The following is a 21,564-nucleotide window of genomic DNA, read 5'->3' as shown; positions in this document are numbered from 1 at the left end:
ACACACGCACAGACTCACAAACACACGCACACACACACACACACACACACACACACACACACACACACACACGTGCCCGCTCACCCTGCTGTGTGTCAGCGTCTGCTGCGTTTGCGAGGAGCGTGTACCCCTTCATGGGATACACCGGCACAAATCGCCCCGCCGTTCGCGAGAGAACTGGTGTCCAGGACCCGGCAGCCAGCACCACCACTGTGTCCGCGCCAACGTCAATGGTCCTGCGTGCGTATTTGAGTGGGACGTGAGGGCGCATGCGTGAGCGTGCACGTGTGAGTGTCAGTGGTTGGAAGTGTGGCTGGCACAACGTTCAGAGCGTGCCAACGTGCATGATGCGTGCCAACGTGCATGATGCGTGCATGCGCTGAATGACACGGGCAAAAGACAGCAATCTCATCACACCACATGTGCCCCAGTTGAAAACAGCAGCAAACACCGGTCGCCCATATCGACTGCACCTGTCTTCGGTGGTGATTGCGGCAACACGCGTCTCATCGTCGCTCAGCGTCAACTCCTTGATGCGCGTGTCTGTCTGCACCTCCACGCCCTCCAGATGCCGCTCAGCAAACGCCTGATCACGACAACAGCGGTGGTGGAGGCGGTAAAAGCGGTGGTGATTGGAACGAGTGTTGAGGCAAGCAGAAGCAAGCCGGTGCTTTGAAAACAAGCATGTAGTTCATCACCACCACCAAACAATACAACCACCACCACCACCATAGTCACCTTTGTGAAGCGTGCGCAGTGTGCCTGTGCAGCTCTGTACTGGATGATGGCGCCACACGGCGGTGTGTGCGGCGGACGGAACGACGTCAGACTCGGCTCAACCGTGGCAAGATCTGATGGTGGTGATGGTGGTGATGGTGGTGATGGTGGTGGTGATGTGGAGTGTGGTGGGTGTGATGGTTGACAGTCGTGATGAGGGCTGGTGAGAAACAACAACGTGGAGGGATGGGCGAGGTCACTTTGAAACGGAAGCATAGCACGTGAAAGCGTGGGTTGAAGGCATGGGCTGCGTGACTACATGCACTGCACAGCAAGTAGCGTTCATCCCAGCCCACGTCGTCGCCAGCACCTTGCTTCTGCACGAATCCCCACGGCTCCCGTCCATTGAACATGCGGTGGCGCTCGGGATCAAGATCACACTCATCGTACAGCAGCTGGTGGCGATGGTGGGGGATGGGGTGTGTGGAAGGGGTGCATGTGATTGGATGCATGTGTCGAATGCTCAGTTACCAGCCACAATGTCAAAACCGACAAGCACACGGCATGCAACACGCGCAGCACGCGTGCACACACTTGCATGCATGCTCACACACCTTGAGAGCGCCTGTTGTGTTGAGATTTGCCGCTTTTGCGAGAAACCCATCGTCCTCTAACAGAGTGGATTGGGGGCAAAGTTGAGGATGGAAGCGTGACAACACAGATAAGCACACAGACACACACAGATAAATACACAGACACACACAGGTAAACACAGACACACAGTCACACACAGATAAAGACACAGTCACAGTCACACACACACACACACACACACACACACACACACACACACACACACACACACACACACACACACACACACACACACACGCACACACGCACACACACACACACACACGCGCGCGCGACGTGTGACCAACCGTGCATGACGTTCAAGATGCTGTCGACGGCCCAGTCGGTAAAGTCGAGCATGTGTTGCGTTTGGTACGCCTGGTCAGAGCATGTGTATATGTGTGAGGGTGTCACGTTGTGGCAAAGTCAGCGCAGACATCCAAAGTGGCACATTCAAAGCACACCGGCTCACAGAACAGCAGCCTCATGCAGACACACACACACGCACATGCACACACACATGCACATACATATGCACACACATATGCACACATCTCCCACTATCACCACCTCTCACACCCCGCTCCTCTCCACGCCACTGACCTGGTCCTCCTGCGAACGGTAGAGGCTGCTGACGGTGAACAAGCGGAACCACCGACGGAACTGGGGATCAAACATCACCTGCACAGGAGAGCAAAGGTCGTGGTGGTGAGGTGGTGGCGTGGCTGCGTGCATGCATGCATATGTGTGCGGCTGTACGGCTGTGTGGCTGTGTGGTTGTGTGGCTGTGTGACTGTGTGTGTTGGGATCTGTGGTCATCATAGTCGCAGGCATGAAGCCAAGATGATGACGCTTGCGGTTACACACACAACACACAACACACAACACACACCTTTGGAGAGATGAATACGCCGGGGAGAGGAGCGTCGTTTGCTCTGAAGGGGTTGAGGGACGCAAGCCATGACTTGACCGTCGCACGCCAGCTGTCTCGGTTCACTTGAGGGTTGGTCCGCTGTCACATCATCGGCGCAATACCAGGCGTAGATGCACAGGCACGGAGGCAGACACGTAATCCATACATATGCATGTGGATGTCAGAAGCGATCAATGGCAAGCAAACGTGAGAGCGCACGAGAATAATAGCGCGTGCATGTACGGCAGCTGTGCAGCTGCACCGTGTTTCGCTCACCTGCATCCCACCAGCAGCGGCGTAGCTGCACTCATTCGCAAACCCGGATCCAGCCTCAATCAGCGTCACCTAAACCCATGAATGGTGATGCATGTGTGTGCGTGTGTGCGTGTGTGCGTGTGTGTATGTGTGTATGTGTGTGTGTGTGTGCGTGTGTGTGTGTTGGCATGTCGGAGATTGGCGTGAGCGTACGTGCACACGTGCGATCGGGAGGGAGAATGATCGTGCACGTGTGATAGATGCCAGCATGTGCGCACCCGTCTCACCTGGATACCGCGCTTTGCCAGCTCGGCCGCCGTGGTGACGCCGACAACACCGCCGCCGATGACGATGGCCTTCTTAAACTGCGGCTGCTGTTGCTGTGATAGCGGCTGTTCCTGTGCAGTGGCACTGCCACTGCCGTCACCGCTCGCGGCTGCTGCCATCCTTGACCGCTGCTGTGCACCGCTGTTCTTGCTGGTGGCGGTGGCAGTGGTGGTGGTGCTGAAGGCAAGGCTGGTGCCACTGGCACGGCCATTATTGATGGTGGCTGCCGCTGCTGCGACCCCAACGGCGCAGGAGCTGAGCGCTGCGGCTCGCAGCGCAGCCTTCATCATGGTCATCTCTCCCTTGTTGGTTGCTAGCTGACGTGCTTGCTCGCGTGCAAGTGCAAGTTGAGCTGCAGGTGATACGATGTGCGGTCGTGGTCTTTGTCGTAGGTTGTGTCCATGAAGCAATCAAAACAGTGAAGCAATCCGCGTCTGTGCTGACTGCGCTGTTTGGGGAGGGGGAGTGGGGCAAAAACACGCTCAACACGTTTACAGGATACAGGCGGAACAGCAGCAGCGGTTGTTGGTGCGCGGTGGACTTCCTTCCCTCCATCCATCCATCCATCCATCCATCCTTCCTTCCTTCCTTCCATCCTTATTGATTCGCTTCGCGCGACCGCACCACGGACACACACACACACACACGCACGCATTGTGCGGTTGGCTGATACGGCTGGTGGTGGTGCGCGATGAGGGGCGGGGGCAAGGGGAAAGGAAAGGGGAAAGGAAAGGGCAAGGGGAAGAAGGGGAGCGCAACACCGAAGCGGGAGCGGGCAGCATCAACAGCAGCAGCAGCAGCAAACGACAGCGGCCGAGGCAAGGGCAAGGCGAGGGGGAGGACCAAGTCAACGCGCGACACATCGGCGGCGTCATCGACAGCAGGGACAGCGGCGTCGTCTCGGCGCGCGTCCACGAACAACAACAGCGGCAACAGTTCACACACAGGGAAGGGCAGGGGAAAAACAGGCGCAAAGGCAGCGGCTGGAACAGCCTCGAACAACCACTCCTCGTCGTCAGCGTCATCATCAGCGTCGTCAGTGCCATCAGCAGCACTCGCGGCTGCGGCGGCTTCGCTCCCGGTGTTGGGGTCCACGGCCAAGAAGCAGGTGAAGGCGGACGAGACTGAACGGTCGAAGCTGGAGAAGGCGGCCATCTCGCGACAGAAGGCGTTGGAGGACCTCGAAGCCATCGAGAAGAAGGTCGGTGTGTGTGTGTGTGTGCATGCGTGCATGTGTGGTTGAAGATGTGTGTGCATGCGTGCATGTGTGGCTGTAGATGAGTGTGTGTGTGTGTGTGTGTGCGTGCATGTGTGCATGTGTGTGTGTGTGATGTATGTGCATGTGTGTGTGTGATGTGTGTGTGTGTGATGTTTTATGTTGCTCGCAGTCGTTGACCGCTGTCGTCCCTGCGGTGCAGATCTTCGACAAGGAGACAGCGTACTTGAATGCGACCAACCGATGGGGAACATATGTCCGCGGTTTCCAGGGCTACCTCGAGAACAAGTGCGTGTGTGTGTGTTGTACGTGCATGTGTGTGTGTGTGCGTGTGTGTGTTGTACGTGCATGTGTGTGTGTTGTGCGCGTGTGTGTGTTGTGCGTGTGTGTGTGTGTGTTGTGCGTGCGCGTGCGTGTGTGTGTGCGTGTGTGTTGTGCGTGCATGCGCGCGCGCGCGTGTGTGTGTGTGTGTGTGTGTGTGTGTGTGTGTGTGTGTGTGTGTGTGTGTGTGTGTGTGTGTGGGTGTTTTGTCGTGGATGGGTTCGCCAGAGTGTTGATGCCCGTTGATCACATGTGCTGCTGCATGGCGATCATGTGTGTGCGTGCAGGCCGCGTGATGTGAAGCAGCCACTGGAATCGTTTCCCGACCGAGAGCGCATCTTCAGCAACACCTCCCTCACATCTCCGCTCTTCCTTGGAAAGGAGGCAGTCGTGGTGCGTATGTGTGCGCGTGTGTGCGCATATGTGCGCGTGTGTGCGCATATGTGTATGTTCCGATGTGTATGCACGTGTGTTTGGATGTGTATGTGTCAAAAGTGTGCATTGCATGTGTGTTTGTGTGTGTCTGTGGTGTGTACATCAGGACTGTCTCCACTTGTATCCCGTGAATACATCCGCCTTCTCATCCCCTCTCCCATGTGCGTCTATTGCCAGGCGGAGAAGAAGAAAAAGGCAAAGAGACGGCAGGCGCATTCGCCATCGCCACAGTCCTCAAAGCGCGGCAAACGAAAAGCAAAGCGGTGTGTGCATGTGTGTGTGCATGTATGTGTGTGTGTGCATGTGTGCGTGCGTATGTCATGTTGTGCATGTGTGTGTGCGTCTCACACGCACACACAGACACACACAGACACACACACACACTCTCTCTCTCTCACTTTCTCTTTGTCTGCCTGGATACACTCGATCGTGTTTCTCACCACTTGCACTTGTGCCTGCGTCATCTCACCATATACCACCATCATCTCAGTGGCGGGAGGGGAAGGGGCGCGTAAGCAGCACCAGCAGCAGCAGCACCAACAGTGCGCATGTGTGTGTGTGTGTGTGTGCGTGTGGTTACGTGTATGGCTGGCTTGCCTTCGTGTTTGTTTTTACGTTCACTAAAGGGACTTGCAAGTGCGAGGGGGGAGAGTTGGCGGAGGGAGCAATGGGTGGCAGGCTTGCTGTTGTCACACGTGTGTTGTTGTTGTTGTTGTTGTTGAGTGGTGTTGGGTGATCGGGGAATGGATCGGCAGACAGTGACACCAGGAAAGCAAGCGAGCGTGACACATATACATGCACACATGATCTTGGAAGCATATAACGACTTGGATGGTGTGTGTATGAGGAGGGGCTGTTGTGGGTGACGGGGGGGGGGAAGCGTTGTAGGATGCAATTACCTAAAGTCCTCAGCACTGAACATGCCCTGTTGTTGTTTGGGGGGGGGGGGGAGCAAGTATGGGGAAGAGGGGATGGAGATGTTAGCGGGGGGGGGGGATGAGTGGAAACCTGTGTTGAAGAGGTGCTAGTGAACAACGCACGCATCACACACACACAGCACACACATCAAACACACACAACAACAACAACAACAACAACAACAACGCACCCGTGCGCGGTTGAGGATGGAGTCCTTGCTGCTGTCGTATGGCTGGTGCTTGGAGGGGATCTCGAGAACAGCCGGGATGGCAGCGGTGTGGCTGTCGAGCAAGTGGCGAATCTCCTCCGCAATCTGCACAAGCGAGGGAGAAGGGTGTGTGTGCGTGTGTGCGTGTGTGCGTGTGTGTGCGTGTGTGCGTGTGCGTGTGTGTGTGTGTGTGCACAATGTGTGCTTGAAACATGAGAGAGAGAGAGAGAGTGTGTGTGTGTGCATGTGTGCGTGCATTTGATACATGTGTACACATGTGTATGAACGCACGCTCTGGTTGATGAGGATGATGGCAATGTCGTCGCGGGTCACAAGCTTGCGGAAGGAGTCCTCAATCGTGGACGCAGGTGTATCTGAGGTAACGATACAAAACAAAAAAGCAAAAGAAGACGCGCACAGGGAAAGGAGCAGAGGAAGCAACCCGTCGTTGAAACCACCGCAAAGGGTTGAGAAGGAGGTGTGGTCGGCAGAGTGTGGCTGTGCAGCATGTGTGTGTGTGTATGTGTGTGTGTGTGTGTGTGCGCGCGAGAGAGTGTGTGTGTGTGCGTGTGTGTGTGCGCGCGTGTGTGTGTGTGTGCGAGAGAGAGTGTGTGTGTGAGTGTGTGTGTATGTGCATCATTGTGGAGGACGAGCTCACCTTTTGTCACGACGAGGTAGTTTGGCTCGCGGCTGGCGTTGATGTCACCAATACCGCCAAGCAGAAAGCCAGTGCATGTGTCCTGAATGCGTTGGTGTTAATGTGTGTGTGTGTGCGCGTGCGCGAATGTGTGTGAGGTGGGGTGTGTTTGTTGTTGTGGAGTGTTGCCGAAACACACACTGTGCTGCTTCCCCTCTCTCGCTTACACACACACACACACACACACACACACACACACACACACACACACACACACACACACACACACACACACACACACACACCTCGTCGCCGATGACGGCGATCAGCTTCGCTTTCCCAGACATCTTGTGTGCGTGTGGTGTGAGCGTGTGGTGTGAGCGTGTGGTGTGTGCGTCTGCTGCTCTGTATCTGCCCTTCTGTTTGCTCCAGCGGAAAATTGCAGAGTCAGCAGTTTTCATCCACGCAGAACAAAAAGATGACTGCGGTTGTTTCTGGGTGGTGCAGGCGGGTGTTCTGGTGGGAAGGGGTGTTGCTGGCGGTGTCTGGGTTGATGCTGCTGGTGTGGCCGGATCACGTAATGCGCATGCAAGGGATCCGAGCTGAGGATGCAGAGAACCCAGTGGCAGCGAGCAACCTGGCGCAGTTTGGCGCCATGTGCCTGTTGATGGCCTACGTTGGCTTGTTCGTCCCAGTGCAACCCCGCATCGTGCAGGCCTGTCTCCTTGGCGACCTCCTCTGGATGTACGCCTTCTTCCAACTCGTACGTCATATTAACTTCGTTGCACGTGCATATGTACACGTGCATGTACATGTGCATGTGTACATGTGTGTGTTTGCCTTTGCATGTGTGCATTCTGCTGTTCGTTTGTTTATGATGCTGTTGACATTTTCTCGCCTTCTTGGTCCGCATCTGCAAATCCATTTCCCTCCCACCAACGTCAACACTACCACCACGCATGCATGACAGGGCGACGCCATCGACTGGTCACTGCTGGGGACCCTGTTCTCCTTCTGGATTGTCGTGTTTCTCGCCGCTGTTCGCGTCATCTTCCTTCTCCTCACCACCACCAGCGCACACCACAAGAAGAAGAAGAAGAAGGCGCGGCAGTGACACATCTCTGTTACAACATCATAAACAGTAGTCCCATACACGTGCCTGCAACGAGGCGCAACTTTCATCAACACACTTCGGCCACTTCGAACTCGCTCGCTTCCTCGCGATGCTGCTGCGTGCTGTTTTGTCGCATGCTTGCAGGCAGGCACGGGCATGGCCCGGTCCACTGCTGCAGCAGCTGGCACCCATGTCCTCCGCTGCTTGTGAGTGGGCTGTTTGAGTGCATGGATTGGAAAAGGGGCGCATGTGTGGGTGTGCACTGTGGGTGCACGAAGCGCTCAGGTGCCACTTTGGCCACTGCCTCGTGTTGCATGGCGCTGCTCAATGTGCAATTGTGCTCACCGTGTGTGCATTTCGACGCTGCCACTGCTGCAGCATACCCGATTGACAAGATCCGGAACATTGGCATCTCTGCGCACATTGATTCTGGCAAGACCACCCTAACCGAGCGCATCCTCTTCTACACTGGCCGCATCAAGGAGATGCACGAGGTGCAATTGTGTCTTGTGCTGCAGTTGGCTCTGGCGGGCTGTAATGTACTGCAGTAGGCTGCAGTTCGCTGCCGCTGCAATGGCCTTGCAGAACGCTTGACACACACACACACTTACACACGCAAACACAGACGCACACTCCAACACATACGCACACTCTCACTCTCACACACACTTACACACTCGCCCTCACTCTAACACTCACACACACACACTAACACTCACACACACACTCACACACTAACACCAACCCACACACACACACACACACACTCACACACACACTCACACACACTCACACACTCACTCACTCGCCCTCACTCTAACACTAACACCAACACACCAATGCACATAGGTGAGGGGCAAGGATGATGTTGGCGCCACCATGGACTCCATGGAGCTGGAAAGGGAGAAGGGCATCACAATCGCCTCCGCTGCGACATACACGCAGTGGAAGGACTGCAACATCAACATCATCGATACCCCCGGTCACGTCGACTTTACCATCGAGGTGCGTGCCGTCAGTGACACAATTGCAATGGCCACCACAATAAGTGCTGTCATCGTGGCGCACGCCACCACCCTGCTTTGCCCGTCTGGGGTACAACGGCGTGTACTCACACCAGCAACACTACGACAATCCCATGACACCACTTCTTGCTGCCTCACTGCACACAGGTGGAGCGTGCGTTGCGGGTTCTTGATGGCGCCGTGCTTGTGCTGTGCTCCGTTGGTGGCGTGCAATCCCAAACCATCACCGTCGATCGCCAGATGAAGCGGTAACCGCTGCTGCTCTGTGTCTGTATAAGTGTTAGTGTGTAAGCGTGTAAGTGTGTCAGCGTGTAAGCGTGTACGCGTGTGTTTGTGTGTCAGTCAGTGTGTAAGTGAGTGCGAGTGCGACTACGCACATTCCCACAAGCACACACACACACACACACACAATCACACACAGACACACACACACACAAATCATCGTATTAGCGTTTTGCCTGCGTTGCCCGCTCCTCCGCTCGCCCCTCACGCTCCAACCATGGTCGTGTTGTGTGCAGCTACAACGTGCCTCGCATTGGCTTCATCAACAAGTGTGACCGCCCCGGTGCCAACCCTTTCAAAGTCATCCACCAGATGAGGTGCGCACACATCGTACATGTATGTGTATGTGTGTGCATGCGTGTGCGTGTGTGCGCGTGTGTGTTTCGGTTACACGGTTTCAGTGTGACATGCAACCGTGACCCGCCACAAGCAGGTGCAATACAACCCACACAGCTCTCACAACAACACCATGCACCACCCCCTCCCTCCCAACCATCACGTCGACCCCTGGGTGGCTGCTGCGTTTAGGACGAAGCTGAAGCACAATGCCGCTGCTGTGCAGATACCGATTGGTCTCGAGAGCGACATGAAGGGAGTCGTGGACCTCATCAAGGGCAAGGCATACTACTTCTCCGGCGTCCAGGGGTGCGTTGCTCGTCACCTGCCATGATGCTGCCATAAGGGGAAGGGAGGTGCTCTGTGATGTGTACGCATGTGTGTGTGTGTGTGTGGTGGATGTACGTATGAAGTTGATGTGCGTGTGTGTGTATGGTGGATGTACGCGGGTGTGTACGTGTCTGTGTGTGTGTATGGTGGATGTACGCGAGTGTGTACGTGTCTGTGTGTATGAATGGTGGATGTACGCGAGTGTGTACGTGTCTGTGTGTGTGTATGGTGGATGTGCGTGTATCACTGCCTGGCAAGTTACCTAACATGACACTCCACGTTGTTCTGTCCACCCCCTCATCTCCTTCATCATCGTACATCTCTCCATCTGCTCGTGTGTTCGCGCAGGAACGTGGTTGAGGAGGGCCCGATCCCCAAAGACCTCAAGGACATGTACGCAGAGAAGCGGCACGACATGATCGCAGCAATCGCAGAGGTGCGCACGCAAACTCGCGCGTGCGTGCGTGCGTGTGTGTGTGTGTGTGTGTGTGCAGCTAGCTGCTTGGCTTTTGCGTGAAAACACATGTACACGTACATTATTGACGCGCGCCTTCACGTGCTTTTGTGTGCTCAGGTGGATGATGACATTGCAGAGAAGTTTATCTTGGAGGAGGACCCATCCGAAGGTGGACGCATCATCCGCAATCATGCACATGCCAATTGCAATTCCAGACACGCGCCCCGCTGTCATGGCCATGATTGCAATCGTCCACCCGATGTGTGACTGTATCTCACTTTCACCTACACGCACTGCCTTCCTTTCCCACACCCCTCACCCCCTCATCCACCCATCCATCCATCCACACGTGGCTCCGACTGCAGAGGAGATTGTGACGGCAATTCGCAAGTCTGTCCTGGAGCGGACGTTTGTTCCGGTCTTCATCGGCACCGCCCTCAAGAACATCGGTACGATCAGGGGGCGGGGGCATTGTCGTGCTGTGCGATGGTGGCTGTTTGCTTGTTGTTGCTGCTGCTGTGGTGGTGGCGGTGTTGTGTGCGTGCATGTTGTGGTGATGTGCTGTTTGGTTGTTGTTGCTACTGTGGTGATCGTGGCTGTTTGCTTGTTGTTGCTGCTGCTGTGGTGGTGGCGGTGTTGTGTGCGTGCATGTTGTGGTGATGTGCTGTTTGGTTGTTGTTGCTACTGTGGTGGTGGCGGTGTTGTGTGCGTGCATGTTGTGGTGCATGCTGCCTCCATCGCCCACTGTGTATCCCATCCCAATTCACACCATCACCACTCACACATGACATCACCGCCACCGTTGGCCACTGCAGGTGTGCAGCCCATGCTTGATGGCGTTCTTGAGTACCTTCCGTCCCCAGACCAGGTCGGCGTGCTGCTTCTTATGTTCGATGCATGGCCTGTCTGTCTGTCACTACCAGCATGATTCCATCTTCACCCCCGCCCCCAACACATGTCCGCCTCCCCTACACCTCAACCTCCCCCCTCCTCCCCCCCTTCTCATCAACACCAAACCAACCTTCCACACCAAACCAACCCCCTCCTCCCCTCTCCCTCCAGGTGTCCAACTATGCGCTGGATGTGGACGACGAGTCGACCAAGGTGGACCTTGACTGCAAGGACCCGAGCAAACCGTTTGTCGGGCTGGCCTTCAAACTCGAGCGCGGGCAGTTTGGGCAGCTGACGTATCTGCGTACGTATCAAGGCACGCTGCGGCGCGGAGACAACATCTACAACTCGCGCGACAAGAAGAAGGTGAAGGTGCCCCGACTGGTGCGCATGCACGCAGACTCCATGGAGGACGTTAATGAGGTGAGCACTGTACGCGACAGGGCGGAGGGGGGATGGAGGGGTGTGTATGTGTGTGTATACGTGCATGTGTATGTATGTGTGTGTATACGTGCTTGTGTATATGTGTATGTGTGTACGTGTGTGTGTGTACGTGTGTGTGTGTGTGTGTGTGTGTGTGTGTGTGTGTGTGTGTGTGTGTGTGTGTGTGTGTGTGTCACCCTGTCATCACCACCGCCGTCATCAATCCCCCCCCCCTACTTCCACGTGTAGGTGCACCCTGGCGAGATTTGCGCCATGTTTGGACTGGAGTGCTCTTCCGGTGACACATTCACCGACGGAACGAAGAAACTCACCATGGAGTCCATGTACGTGCCGACATACACACATGTACACACACACACACACACACATCCATTTATATACACGCACACGCATATACACGCACGCACACATACACAAGCACACGCGTGCACAAGCACACACATGCACATGCACACGCATATACACACGCACACATATACACGCACACACACACATATACACGCACACGCATATACACGCACACATGCACACGCATGCGCCACGACGCGATCATCAACCAGCGTTCTGCTCATCACGAGTTGTGCTGCTGGGGTGTCACACTCCTCATCACGCCCTACCACATCGCGCCCCGTTGCATCACGCCCCGTTGTATCACGCCAGGTTCATTCCGGAGCCCGTCATTTCGCTGTCGATCAAACCGAAGAACAGCAAAGACCTCGAGGCGTTCAGCAAGGCCATCAACAGATTCCAACGACAGGTGCGCACGTTGTTTGGTTGTACTGTGCGTGCGTGTGTGTGTGTGTGTGTGTGCGTGTGTGTGTGTGTGTGCGTGTGTGTGTGTGTGACACTTAGTTGAGCTGCATTCAACTCGTCCGATGACTGTGCCTCCCTCATCACCACGTCACCACTGCCACGATGACGTTGATTTTGGTGTGCACGGGTGCAGGATCCAACGTTCCGCGTGCATCTTGATCCCGAGAGCAAAGAGACCATCATCTCCGGCATGGGCGAACTCCACCTCGAGGTACGATGATGGGGATGATGATGATGGTGGTGGTGATGATGATGATGATGGTGGTGGTGGTGATGGTGGTGGTGGTGGTGGTGATGATGATGATGGTGGTGGTGGTGGTGATGATGATGGTGATGGTGGTGGTGGTGGTGATAGTAAAAACATGATGGTGTGTGATACAACGCTGATCTGACCTGCGTGATCAACTCATCCTCTACCCTCTCCAACAACCAACGTTACCACCATCATCATTGTACACTCACCAACCATCACCATCATCATCATCATCATCACCATCATCATCATCACCATCATCATCATCATCATCATCATCACCGTCATCATCATCACCATCATCACCACCAGGTGTACAAGGAGATTATGGCACGCGAGTTCAACTGCCCGACGGTGACCGGAAAGCCAAAGGTCGCATTCCGCGAGACCATCCAGACTCCAATGCAGTCAGTACAAGCTTTGGTGTCTTGCGAATGTGGTGGGAAGTGGTGGTTGTGTTGGTATGTGTGTGTGTGTGTGTGTTGGTAGGTGTGTGTGTGTGTGTGATGCTTCGTGAGCAGCAAATGTCAGCGCCATCAGTCCGCCATCGTCCTCAACGCGAACACTAACCAACTCACCCTCTCCATCACCAACACCCCCCCCCCTGTCTCTTCCGCGTGCCAGGTTCGACTATCTGCACAAGAAGCAGAGCGGCGGTGCTGGTCAGTACGGTCGCGTCATGGGCGAGATCGTGCCCCTCCCAGCCGAGGTATCCCATAACCCTGATGGCGACGATGATGGTGATGATGGTGGTGGCAGTCATGGATGAGTATGGTCAAAATGCATCACCTTCTCCTCCGTCACGCCTCTCACGCGTCGGCATTCTGGGCCACTGCTGCTGCTGTTGTTTGCTGTCGCTGTATTGACAGGAGAATCACAAGCTTGAGTTTGTTGACGAAACCGTTGGCACCAACATCCCCAAGAGCTACATCCCCTCCATCGAGAAGGTGTGTGTGTGTGCGTGTGTGTGTGTGTGTGTGCGTGTGTGTGTGTGCGTGTGCGTGTATGCGTGTACTTGCTAGCGTGTGCCTGCGTTTACTTCCCTGAGGTACACTTCCCTTGCTTCCCCTTCTCACTTTACCATTCCTCACCTTACATTCACAACACAACACAACACCCACAACACTACACGCATTCCACAACACTACACGCATCCAGGGCTTCCTCGAGGCGTGCGAGCGGTCGTCGCTGACGGGCCACCCTGCGCAGGGCATCCGGTTTGTGCTCAAGGACGGCGCGTCCCACCCCGTCGACTCAAGCGACCTCGCATTCAAGCTTGCAGGCATCGGCGCCATGAGACAAGGTTCGCCGGCGGTGTCGTTGGGCACGGAGATGGGATATGGGATAACGGTGGGGGGGGGGAGGGGGTGGAGGGCTGATTGAGGAATTGAACGTGTGGTGGTCGTGGTGCCAGGCGCCAGCGTATGGGCTCCCCATTTGCCATGTGCAGTGATGATGATGATGATGATGATGATGACGATGATGATGATGTGCAAAGTAGCTTCAGTCAGAGGCGCACACACACTCACATGCTCGACTCTTTCTTTCGTTCGAAATTCTGACCTTCCCACACGCTCGCTTGCTTGCTCTTGTTGTGTTGCGTGTACATCCAGCGTTTGACAAGGCACAGCCCTGTGTCCTGCAGCCTGTCATGACCGTTGAGATTATGGTGCCAGAGGAATACCAGGTGGGGCGCATGAAATCAGGCACTCGCGCGTGCTCGTGTGTGTGTGTGTGTGTGTGTGTGTGTGTGTGTGTGGTTGCGTGTGTGTGTGGTTGCGTGTGGTTGCGCGTGTTCGCTTCCTTCTCAACTTCCAACCTGCACACCGCCTTTCTCCATCACCTTCTCTCACCGCCAACACTTCTCCCCCATACACACACACACATACGCATTTGTGGCTTGTTGCCAGGGCACTGTGATTGGCGATCTGAACAAGCGCAAGGGCACGATCCTTGACAGCGAGACGGAGGACGGAACAACCACCATCCGCGCAGAGGTGGGCACACGTGTGTGTGTGTGTGTGTGTGTGTGTGTGTGTGTGTGTGTGTGTGCGTGCGTGTGTGTGTGTGTGTGTGTGTGTGTACAACCAATTGCCAGTTATTACGCACATGCGATTCGCTCTGCTTGTTTCTTTTCGTTCACCACCCATCTGTGAGTCTGCACTGCACACTCGCTGACACGTAGCGCACACACGCACACAACCACAACCACAATCACACTTGTACAGGTTCCCCTCAACGACATGTTTGGATATAGCACTGATCTGCGCGCCAACACGCAGGGCAAGGGCGAGTTCACCATGGAGTACGCACGCCACGAGGTCGTGCCGCCACAGCTGCAAGCGGTACGTCAGGCGGGTCAATGTTGTGTGGTGTGTGTGTGTGTGTGTGTTTGTGTGTTTGTGTGTGTGTGTGTATGTATGTTTATCCGCACGCTTCCGTGCTACCCTTTGCGCTCATAGTGCAAATCAACACAAACATGCACACAACTGTAGGAGCTGATGGACAAGTACAAGCAAGAGCAGGATTCGAGGAAGAAGAAGTAGATCACCCCCTTTTTGTTTTTGTCTTTCACCACGTGATGTTTGTGCACTGCTTTCCGTTCCTACACCTCACGATACCAGGTGAATATGTGTGAATGTGTGTGTGTGTGTGTGTGTGTGTGTGTCACAGATGCTGTCCTCTGCATCGTGTCACATCATGTGTCCTTGATCTCCTCTTCCTGTCCTCTTTCTTTCTGACAATAGACACAACAAGCAAGCAAGCACCACCCTAAATTCAGTGTTCCTGTGCTTGCAAGCAAGCAAGCAAGCAAGCAAGAAGCACTCTTTCCACCACACAAAACAAAACGAGCGGCGGATATGGCTGCTGCTTGTTGTTGCTCCTTCAGGCGTTTTGTCACCCCGCCCCTTCTCCACCACATCCTTCTTGCTGTCTTCTTGCTCCTCACCGTGGTTCCAGCGCGGCTGTGTGCTGCTGAAAACGATGTGTGCGACAGCCTTGATGGGGCGCCAGGTGTGGCCCGATCTCTCCCGCTGTGTGCACAACAGTGGACATACTCCTATACTCGCTGAAGCGAATGAATGCACTGTCCTTCTTTGTTCATGTATGTGGGAGGACAGTCTACCTGTCTGTTTGTTGGCTGCCTGCACCTCACGCAGCACACACACACACACACATGGCTGATGCTTACTGTTCATGTGTCCTGTTCTGTTGCTTTGCTGTGTTGCACACACGCGTACAGTCGTGACGACAGCCTCGCCTGGAGGCGCGGCGTTGGTGTGGAACTCCACGGACGCGTGGAGTGTCGGTCGCGCCCCGTGCACGTGCGAAGCAGCCATCGTCTCCCACGCCACCACCATCCAAGAATCTGTCGAGGTACAAGAATGTTGCGTTGTGCGCTCACCGTTTCCACTGTGCAACTCACCCTGTCGTTGGCACGCTCTCCCCGGCTTTTCTCTGCGCTGGTGTCAGCTCACGCTCAACCATGACCACACTTGCCCACGTGTTTGTCTTGAGTCCAACACGCAACGCCTCATATGCATCAACCCCCCCCCTCACATCACACCTTCCCTCAGGCGCGCATGACCCAGCTGACGCTTTCGCCAGACACGCCGCTTCGCCTCAACCAGGGCGGGCGCCTGGTGCTCTCTCGTGTGCCGCGGGCAGAGCCCTGCCCCGTGATTGACACCTTTCTCGCCACGGATCTCACTGCCACGTCGTTCCAGGCCGTGTGGTCGCCCAGCAGTGAGGGCATTCTGCAGGTCAACGATGGCGCGCACAGCATCAATGTCACCGGCACGGAGTGGATTGGCGATGTTGCCCTGGACAACACGCCCTCCACGCGCCTCACACTCGAGGTTGCCAGCGGCACTGGCTCCGATCGTGTCGTTGCTCGCAAGTCAGCCGTTATCCAACGCGAAGCACCAGGTATGTGTATGTGTGTATGTGCATGTGCGTGTGTGTGTGCGTGTGTGTGTGTGTGTGCGTGTGTGCGTGTGCACTGTTTGCCAACATCGCACCATCCCGCACGAACACGCAAGTCAACCTGAACCGCCTCCTCTCCCGCCACACACACACACACACACACACACACACACACACACACACACACACACACACACACACACACACACACACACACACACACACACACACACACACACACACACACACACACACACACACACATTCTCTCTCTTCCTTGGCTGACTTTACATTCAGTTGTGTGGACGAGGCGGGAAAATGGCGATTGGGATGACAACGGCAAGTGGGAGGGCAGCAGCGTGCCGTGCACGGATCAGCACGCACGCAGCACGCTGATACAAGGCGGGCCGGCGTACGACATACGCGTGGACATGAACACGGTGGTGCGGAGCTTCACATGGCAGCCCGGCTCGTCCCTACGCCTGACGTCTGGCTCAGCGTTTGTCATCACCCACAACGCCAGCAAGTTTGGCGACAACGTCGGCAACATGTGTACAGAGAAACTCACGACGCGGTCACCATCAACATTCACCACCACCACGACAACCACCACCACAACGACAACTCCCATATCCACAACGATTGCGACAACGACAACGACAACCACCGTTGTCACAACCACGACAACTGCATCATCAACAACGACAACAACCCAGCCCAAGAAGCCGCCAATCCCGCAAACCATGAGCACGTCCACCTCCGTGCCCGTCACCATCGCGCCAAGCACATCAACCTCCATCATCCCCATCGCCGGTGCTGCTGGTGGTGGCGCTGTCATCATCATCGTCCTTCTCCTTTTCTTCCTTGTCATCCGCCCCCGCCGCCGCCGCCGCCGCCGCAATGCCGTCGGCAAATACGACGAGCTTGACATGAACAACCTTGATCTCACCGACGCGCCCTTCTCCTCCTACTACGGACCCGTAAAGCTCGCCCAGCACCAGGTGCGCGTGTGTGTTGTTAAAACATGTGTGAATGTTTGTTTGTTTGTTTGTTTGTGTGCACGTTTGTGTCACAGCTCCACAGCCTGTGATCATTTTAACTGCTCGCCACGCTGCATGTCACACCTGCTTCCTCTGTTTCATACCCGCGCACTCAGGGTCGTCAGCTGTGGTGCTACACGCTCAGGCCTGGCGCGTCCACACTCCTGCGTGACTGTTTCGAGAAGGTGCTTATTGATTGTCTTCATGGCCCATGTCTTGAGCTTGCATGCATGCTTGTGTGCTTTTCTTGCATGCACGTGTGTGCTTTGTTTGCATGCCTGTGTGCTTTGCTTGCTTGCATGTGTGTGTGTGCCGGCAGCTTCGCCTGATGCTCATGAGAACCTGCATTGTGTTTTCCAACAGGACATTCGTCTGTTCCAGCAACTTGGAAAGCAAACACTACCAGACTCCATCATTGGGTACATGGCCGCGTGTTGCTGCTTGCACGTCGCGAGTAACCGCTGTCTTGCGTAACACACCACCCTCATCCTCACGGTCTTGATATTCGTGGCCATGTGCACATGCATGTGTGCTCATGTGTGTGTGTGTGTGCGTGCTCATGTGTGCGTGTGTGTGCTCATGTGTGTGTGCTCATGTGTTTGTGTGTGTGTGTGTGTGTGCGTGCTCATGTGTGTGTGTGTTTGTGTGCGTTTGTTCAGGGCTGCTCTGTGTGACCTGGGTCAGCACCGGTTATGTGTTCCGGCGCCAACCGTCGCCCTTGATGAGCGACTGCGCGCATGCCGTTCAAAGAGCAACGCCGCCCCGGAGGTGTGCAAGTGTGTGATTTGCTTGTATGAGGGGGAGTAGAGAACACGAGAACAAGATGTGTTCTTCCTCTTCTGTGTTTGTGCATCACACGTCACCCATGTCAACCATGTGTCCTGTGCGTGTGTGGACGATTCATTCTTCATTGGCATTGCGTTGACGCGATGTGCCGACTCTCTGTTTGTGGCTAACACAAAATCCACCCCACTTTGTTGGTCCATCCACCCTTTAGGGCATTTCGCTGGCTGAGCGCGCACGAATCGGCGTCCAGGTTGCATCGGCGCTTGTATGGCTTCACAAGCATGGCATTGTCCACTCGTGCACACGAGGGTACGTTTGAGCCGCGTGTCACATTGCATTCCTTGTTTTTTGCCTTCGGGACAGCATGCCCTGCCTGTATGTAACATGTGAATTGCTCATCTGCACGTTGCTTCTTCCTGCTTTCAATCTTTCAATCTTTCAATCCACAGTGCTGTCGTTCACCTGATTGGCGCCGACCCAAACTGGAAGGTGTGCTGCTGCTGCTGACACTGCTGACACTGCTATGTACCATTACTGCTTTTGCTGATACCGTTACTGCTGATACTGTTGTTGTTGTTGTTGCTTTTGTGACATCTTGTGGATGTGTCAAGCGGCGTCACCTTGCGTCTGTTGACTGGAAATTGATGACACCATTGCGCTTATTGTCCCCCGCCCCTTCTCACATGCCTCCATCCCACATGCAGCTGTCTCTGGCGGAGCACGATGGTGCCGCAATCGCAGACGCGCACGCGGACGGCGCGTTCCTTCTTCGCTGGTGCGCACCGGAGCTCGTCACCGATCCCACAGCCAAACACACCGTGAGGGGCATTGTGCTTTGCGCGTGCACTTGTGTTGGGCGTGTATATGTTTGTAAGCGTGCGTGTATGCTTGCGTACATGCGTGTGTGCGTGTGCTTGTTTGTGCGAATGTGTATGCTTGTGTGTGTGTGTGTGTGTGTGTGTGTGTGTGTGTGCGGGTTGTCTTTCCTCTCTCACTTTCCACGCCCTCCCCCTCAACACACACACACACACACACACACACACACACACACACACACACACACACACACACACACACACACACGCACGCACACACATACACACACACACACATATGCTCTTACATTCATCACAGCCGGCGTGTGATGCGTGGTCGTTTGGGATTTTGCTCTGGGAAATCTTTTCGCTTGGCGCCACACCCTACATGAACGGTACGAGCAATGTCAGTGATTGGTCTCACGACGACTCTCGTGCCTGCAGGCAATATTGCATGGCAAATGCACAACTGACCTCTCACGCCGCTTCATTGCTGTGCGCGTGTAGAGGATTTCAAGGTCGCTCTTCGTCGCGGCAACCCGCCCCTCATGCTGCAACTCATCCCATCAGAGCTGTTTGACATTGTTCAGCGCTGCTGCGTCGTGCCAGCAGCAACGCGCCCGGTAATACTTGAATGCTGAATTCGTGTTTGTGTGTGTGTGTGTGAGTGTATGTTTGTATGCATGTATGTATGCATGTATGCATGTATGTATGTATGTATGTATGTATGTATGTATGTATGTATGTATGTATGTATGTATGTATGTATGTATGTATGTATGTATGTATGTATGTATGTATGTATGTATGTATGTATGTATGTTTGTATGTATGTATGTATGTATGTATGTATGCATGTATGTATGTTTGTATGTGTGCGTGTTCGATACCATCGCTTTCGATATCATTTGCACATCGCTCATGCTCCAATTTCAAACGCAACGTTTGCTTCAATCCAGTCGATGCGGGAGATTCTTCGCATGTGCCAGCAGGCCGCAAGCAACGCCAACCCTGTGCCACAGGTGTGATGAGAGCCAGGCATGGCGGGAATGGAATGACGCGCACGCATGCGTTCTTCGTATCATGGCCGTGCATGCAGGCACACACACACACACAAATACACACGCGCTATTTTGATCCTTTGCTGACACTGTTGTCATCGCCATTATTGTTATTGCTGTTGCGTGACGTCTTGCTTTCCGAAACAACAGGCGGCGCTGTCCAACGCCTACCTGCCCTTCATGCCCACGCTTCGTCAGGTATGTGCACACGTGCAACGATACGATACGTGCGCATGTCTTGGGGGCGTTTGTTTGTTTGCACTTTCAGCTGTCACTCACATCGTGCCTCTGCCTGCATCTCATGGCCGCTCTTCACTGAATCTCAGCCGATGCAAACCAACGTGTACTTGGAGCGTGAGTTGAACCGCTTGTGCCCGTGTGTGTGCGCGCGTAATTACTCTTGTGTCGTTGTGGTGTGTGTTGCACGTTCACTCAGATGATCGCTGACGAACACGCGTGTTTCCTGCGTTTTGATTTGCACATGTGTGTGTGTCGACGACAGCGACGGTGCAAGACGCCATGTACGCCGATCTGGAGGAAACGCAACTGAGTAAGTTGGCCTGTTGAATGCATGCAGGCATGCGTGGCTCAACAAGGCGCGTTGCCACCTGCTCACATCGACATTGTTGTGTGCACGCCTGTTCAATTTACAGCGGAGTTACCAGGCGAAATGACGTACTCGGATGTCAACGACATCAACGGAGGTGCGACGTTGGGAAAGTGTGGAGAATGAGTGGAGATGGTGTTGGAGGTTTGTTGGGTTACAATGTGTAACGAGGTGCTCACACAAGCACACATGCATGTGTGTGTACGTGTGAGCAACAACGCACACACGCACACACACATGCACATAATCATCGGCGTGTGTAGCCGCAAACACACACACACACACATTCACACACTCACACATACACCTACGCCATGAAATAACGCTGCTGTACCACACAGGGTCGACGAGCAAGCCCGAGAACACGTACGATGTGGGCAATGATACGTCGCAAGACACGGAGCGGTGGGACCCGGCCAACTACGACATCACCGCCAACGACGATGACGACGATGCTGTGTACGCGACGGCACAGACGCCCGCTGGCGGATTTGAAGTGTACGGCAGCGCAGGCGATGACGATGGCACGACCACGGAGGAGGGTAACGTCAACATCAACATTGGCAAGAACCCGCGTGGCAACCCTGCGCCAGACCTGTTTGGCGTGTATGGTTCGCCAAGTGCAGACAGCGACAACGGCGCGACGGCCGCGATGGAGGCTGAGTCGGACTACGCCACTGCCGAGATTCCCGGCGGCTTTGATGTGTATGGCGGCGCACACGCATAAAGGAAGTGTGTGTGTGTGTGTGTGTGTGTGTCTGTCTGTCTGTCTGTGCGTGTGTGTGTGTGTGTGTGTGTGTGTG

At 54.9% G+C, this 21,564-nt stretch overlaps 5 protein-coding genes across 5 annotated transcripts in view; 3 read left to right on the top strand and 2 right to left on the bottom strand.

Moving 5' to 3' along the window:
* Positions 1-3,292, bottom strand: part of PTSG_08707 (uncharacterized protein) — a gene marked incomplete at its 3' end in the record, with an annotated part of 12,696 nt that extends 9,404 nt beyond the window's left edge. The window contains exons 1-10 of the mRNA XM_004990443.1: positions 2,806-3,292; positions 2,540-2,608; positions 2,243-2,362; positions 1,954-2,031; positions 1,659-1,728; positions 1,332-1,387; positions 1,088-1,172; positions 739-851; positions 474-586; positions 71-236 (exon numbers count right to left, since the gene is read on the bottom strand). Of these exons, the coding sequence (XP_004990500.1) occupies positions 71-236; positions 474-586; positions 739-851; positions 1,088-1,172; positions 1,332-1,387; positions 1,659-1,728; positions 1,954-2,031; positions 2,243-2,362; positions 2,540-2,608; positions 2,806-3,141 (1,206 nt within the window). The 5' untranslated portion in view covers positions 3,142-3,292. The remainder of the gene's footprint in view (positions 1-70; positions 237-473; positions 587-738; positions 852-1,087; positions 1,173-1,331; positions 1,388-1,658; positions 1,729-1,953; positions 2,032-2,242; positions 2,363-2,539; positions 2,609-2,805) is intronic.
* Positions 3,293-3,325: 33 nt separating this feature from the next.
* On the top strand, positions 3,326-5,667 carry PTSG_08706 (uncharacterized protein). The gene is made up of 5 exons (XM_004990442.1): positions 3,326-4,046; positions 4,264-4,349; positions 4,670-4,775; positions 4,995-5,080; positions 5,308-5,667. The coding sequence occupies exons 1-5, from the start codon at positions 3,537-3,539 to the stop codon at positions 5,330-5,332; spliced, it is 813 nt and encodes a 270-aa protein (XP_004990499.1). The 5' UTR covers positions 3,326-3,536; the 3' UTR covers positions 5,333-5,667.
* PTSG_08705 (V-type proton ATPase subunit F) lies at positions 5,414-6,983 on the bottom strand. The gene is made up of 5 exons (XM_004990441.1): positions 6,886-6,983; positions 6,602-6,683; positions 6,235-6,317; positions 5,926-6,048; positions 5,414-5,742 (listed from the first exon to the last, which is right to left on the bottom strand). Exons 1-5 carry the CDS (start codon positions 6,925-6,927, stop codon positions 5,713-5,715), a joined length of 360 nt encoding a protein of 119 aa, XP_004990498.1. The 5' UTR covers positions 6,928-6,983; the 3' UTR covers positions 5,414-5,712.
* Positions 6,984-7,044: 61 nt separating this feature from the next.
* PTSG_12776 (uncharacterized protein) lies at positions 7,045-7,730 on the top strand. The gene is made up of 2 exons (XM_004990440.1): positions 7,045-7,343; positions 7,551-7,730. Exons 1-2 carry the CDS (start codon positions 7,059-7,061, stop codon positions 7,692-7,694), a joined length of 429 nt encoding a protein of 142 aa, XP_004990497.1. The 5' UTR covers positions 7,045-7,058; the 3' UTR covers positions 7,695-7,730.
* A 154-nt stretch (positions 7,731-7,884) lies between these two features.
* PTSG_12775 (serine/threonine protein kinase) lies at positions 7,885-21,488 on the top strand (the record flags this gene model as incomplete). The annotated part of the gene is made up of 40 exons (XM_004990439.1): positions 7,885-7,900; positions 8,073-8,188; positions 8,544-8,699; positions 8,867-8,967; positions 9,238-9,318; positions 9,530-9,646; positions 10,016-10,103; positions 10,242-10,293; positions 10,490-10,573; positions 10,940-10,992; positions 11,187-11,438; positions 11,688-11,782; positions 12,120-12,216; positions 12,406-12,483; positions 12,838-12,932; positions 13,150-13,234; positions 13,395-13,472; positions 13,684-13,828; positions 14,139-14,212; positions 14,436-14,522; positions 14,754-14,870; positions 15,021-15,067; positions 15,416-15,540; positions 15,770-15,903; positions 16,104-16,455; positions 16,750-17,453; positions 17,609-17,677; positions 17,856-17,911; positions 18,152-18,260; positions 18,490-18,587; positions 18,728-18,767; positions 18,983-19,096; positions 19,413-19,488; positions 19,601-19,716; positions 20,053-20,115; positions 20,305-20,352; positions 20,481-20,508; positions 20,657-20,704; positions 20,808-20,858; positions 21,103-21,488. 40 exons carry the CDS (start codon positions 7,885-7,887, stop codon positions 21,486-21,488), a joined length of 4,731 nt encoding a protein of 1,576 aa, XP_004990496.1.
* Positions 21,489-21,564: the final 76 nt, after the last annotated feature.

This window comes from Salpingoeca rosetta (assembly GCF_000188695.1).
Source record: "Salpingoeca rosetta unplaced genomic scaffold supercont1.24, whole genome shotgun sequence".
NCBI classification, from domain to species: Eukaryota; class Choanoflagellata; order Craspedida; family Salpingoecidae; genus Salpingoeca; species Salpingoeca rosetta.
The sequence above is the reverse complement of the archived record's forward strand: the minus strand, read 5'-3'. Positions and strand labels throughout refer to the sequence as shown.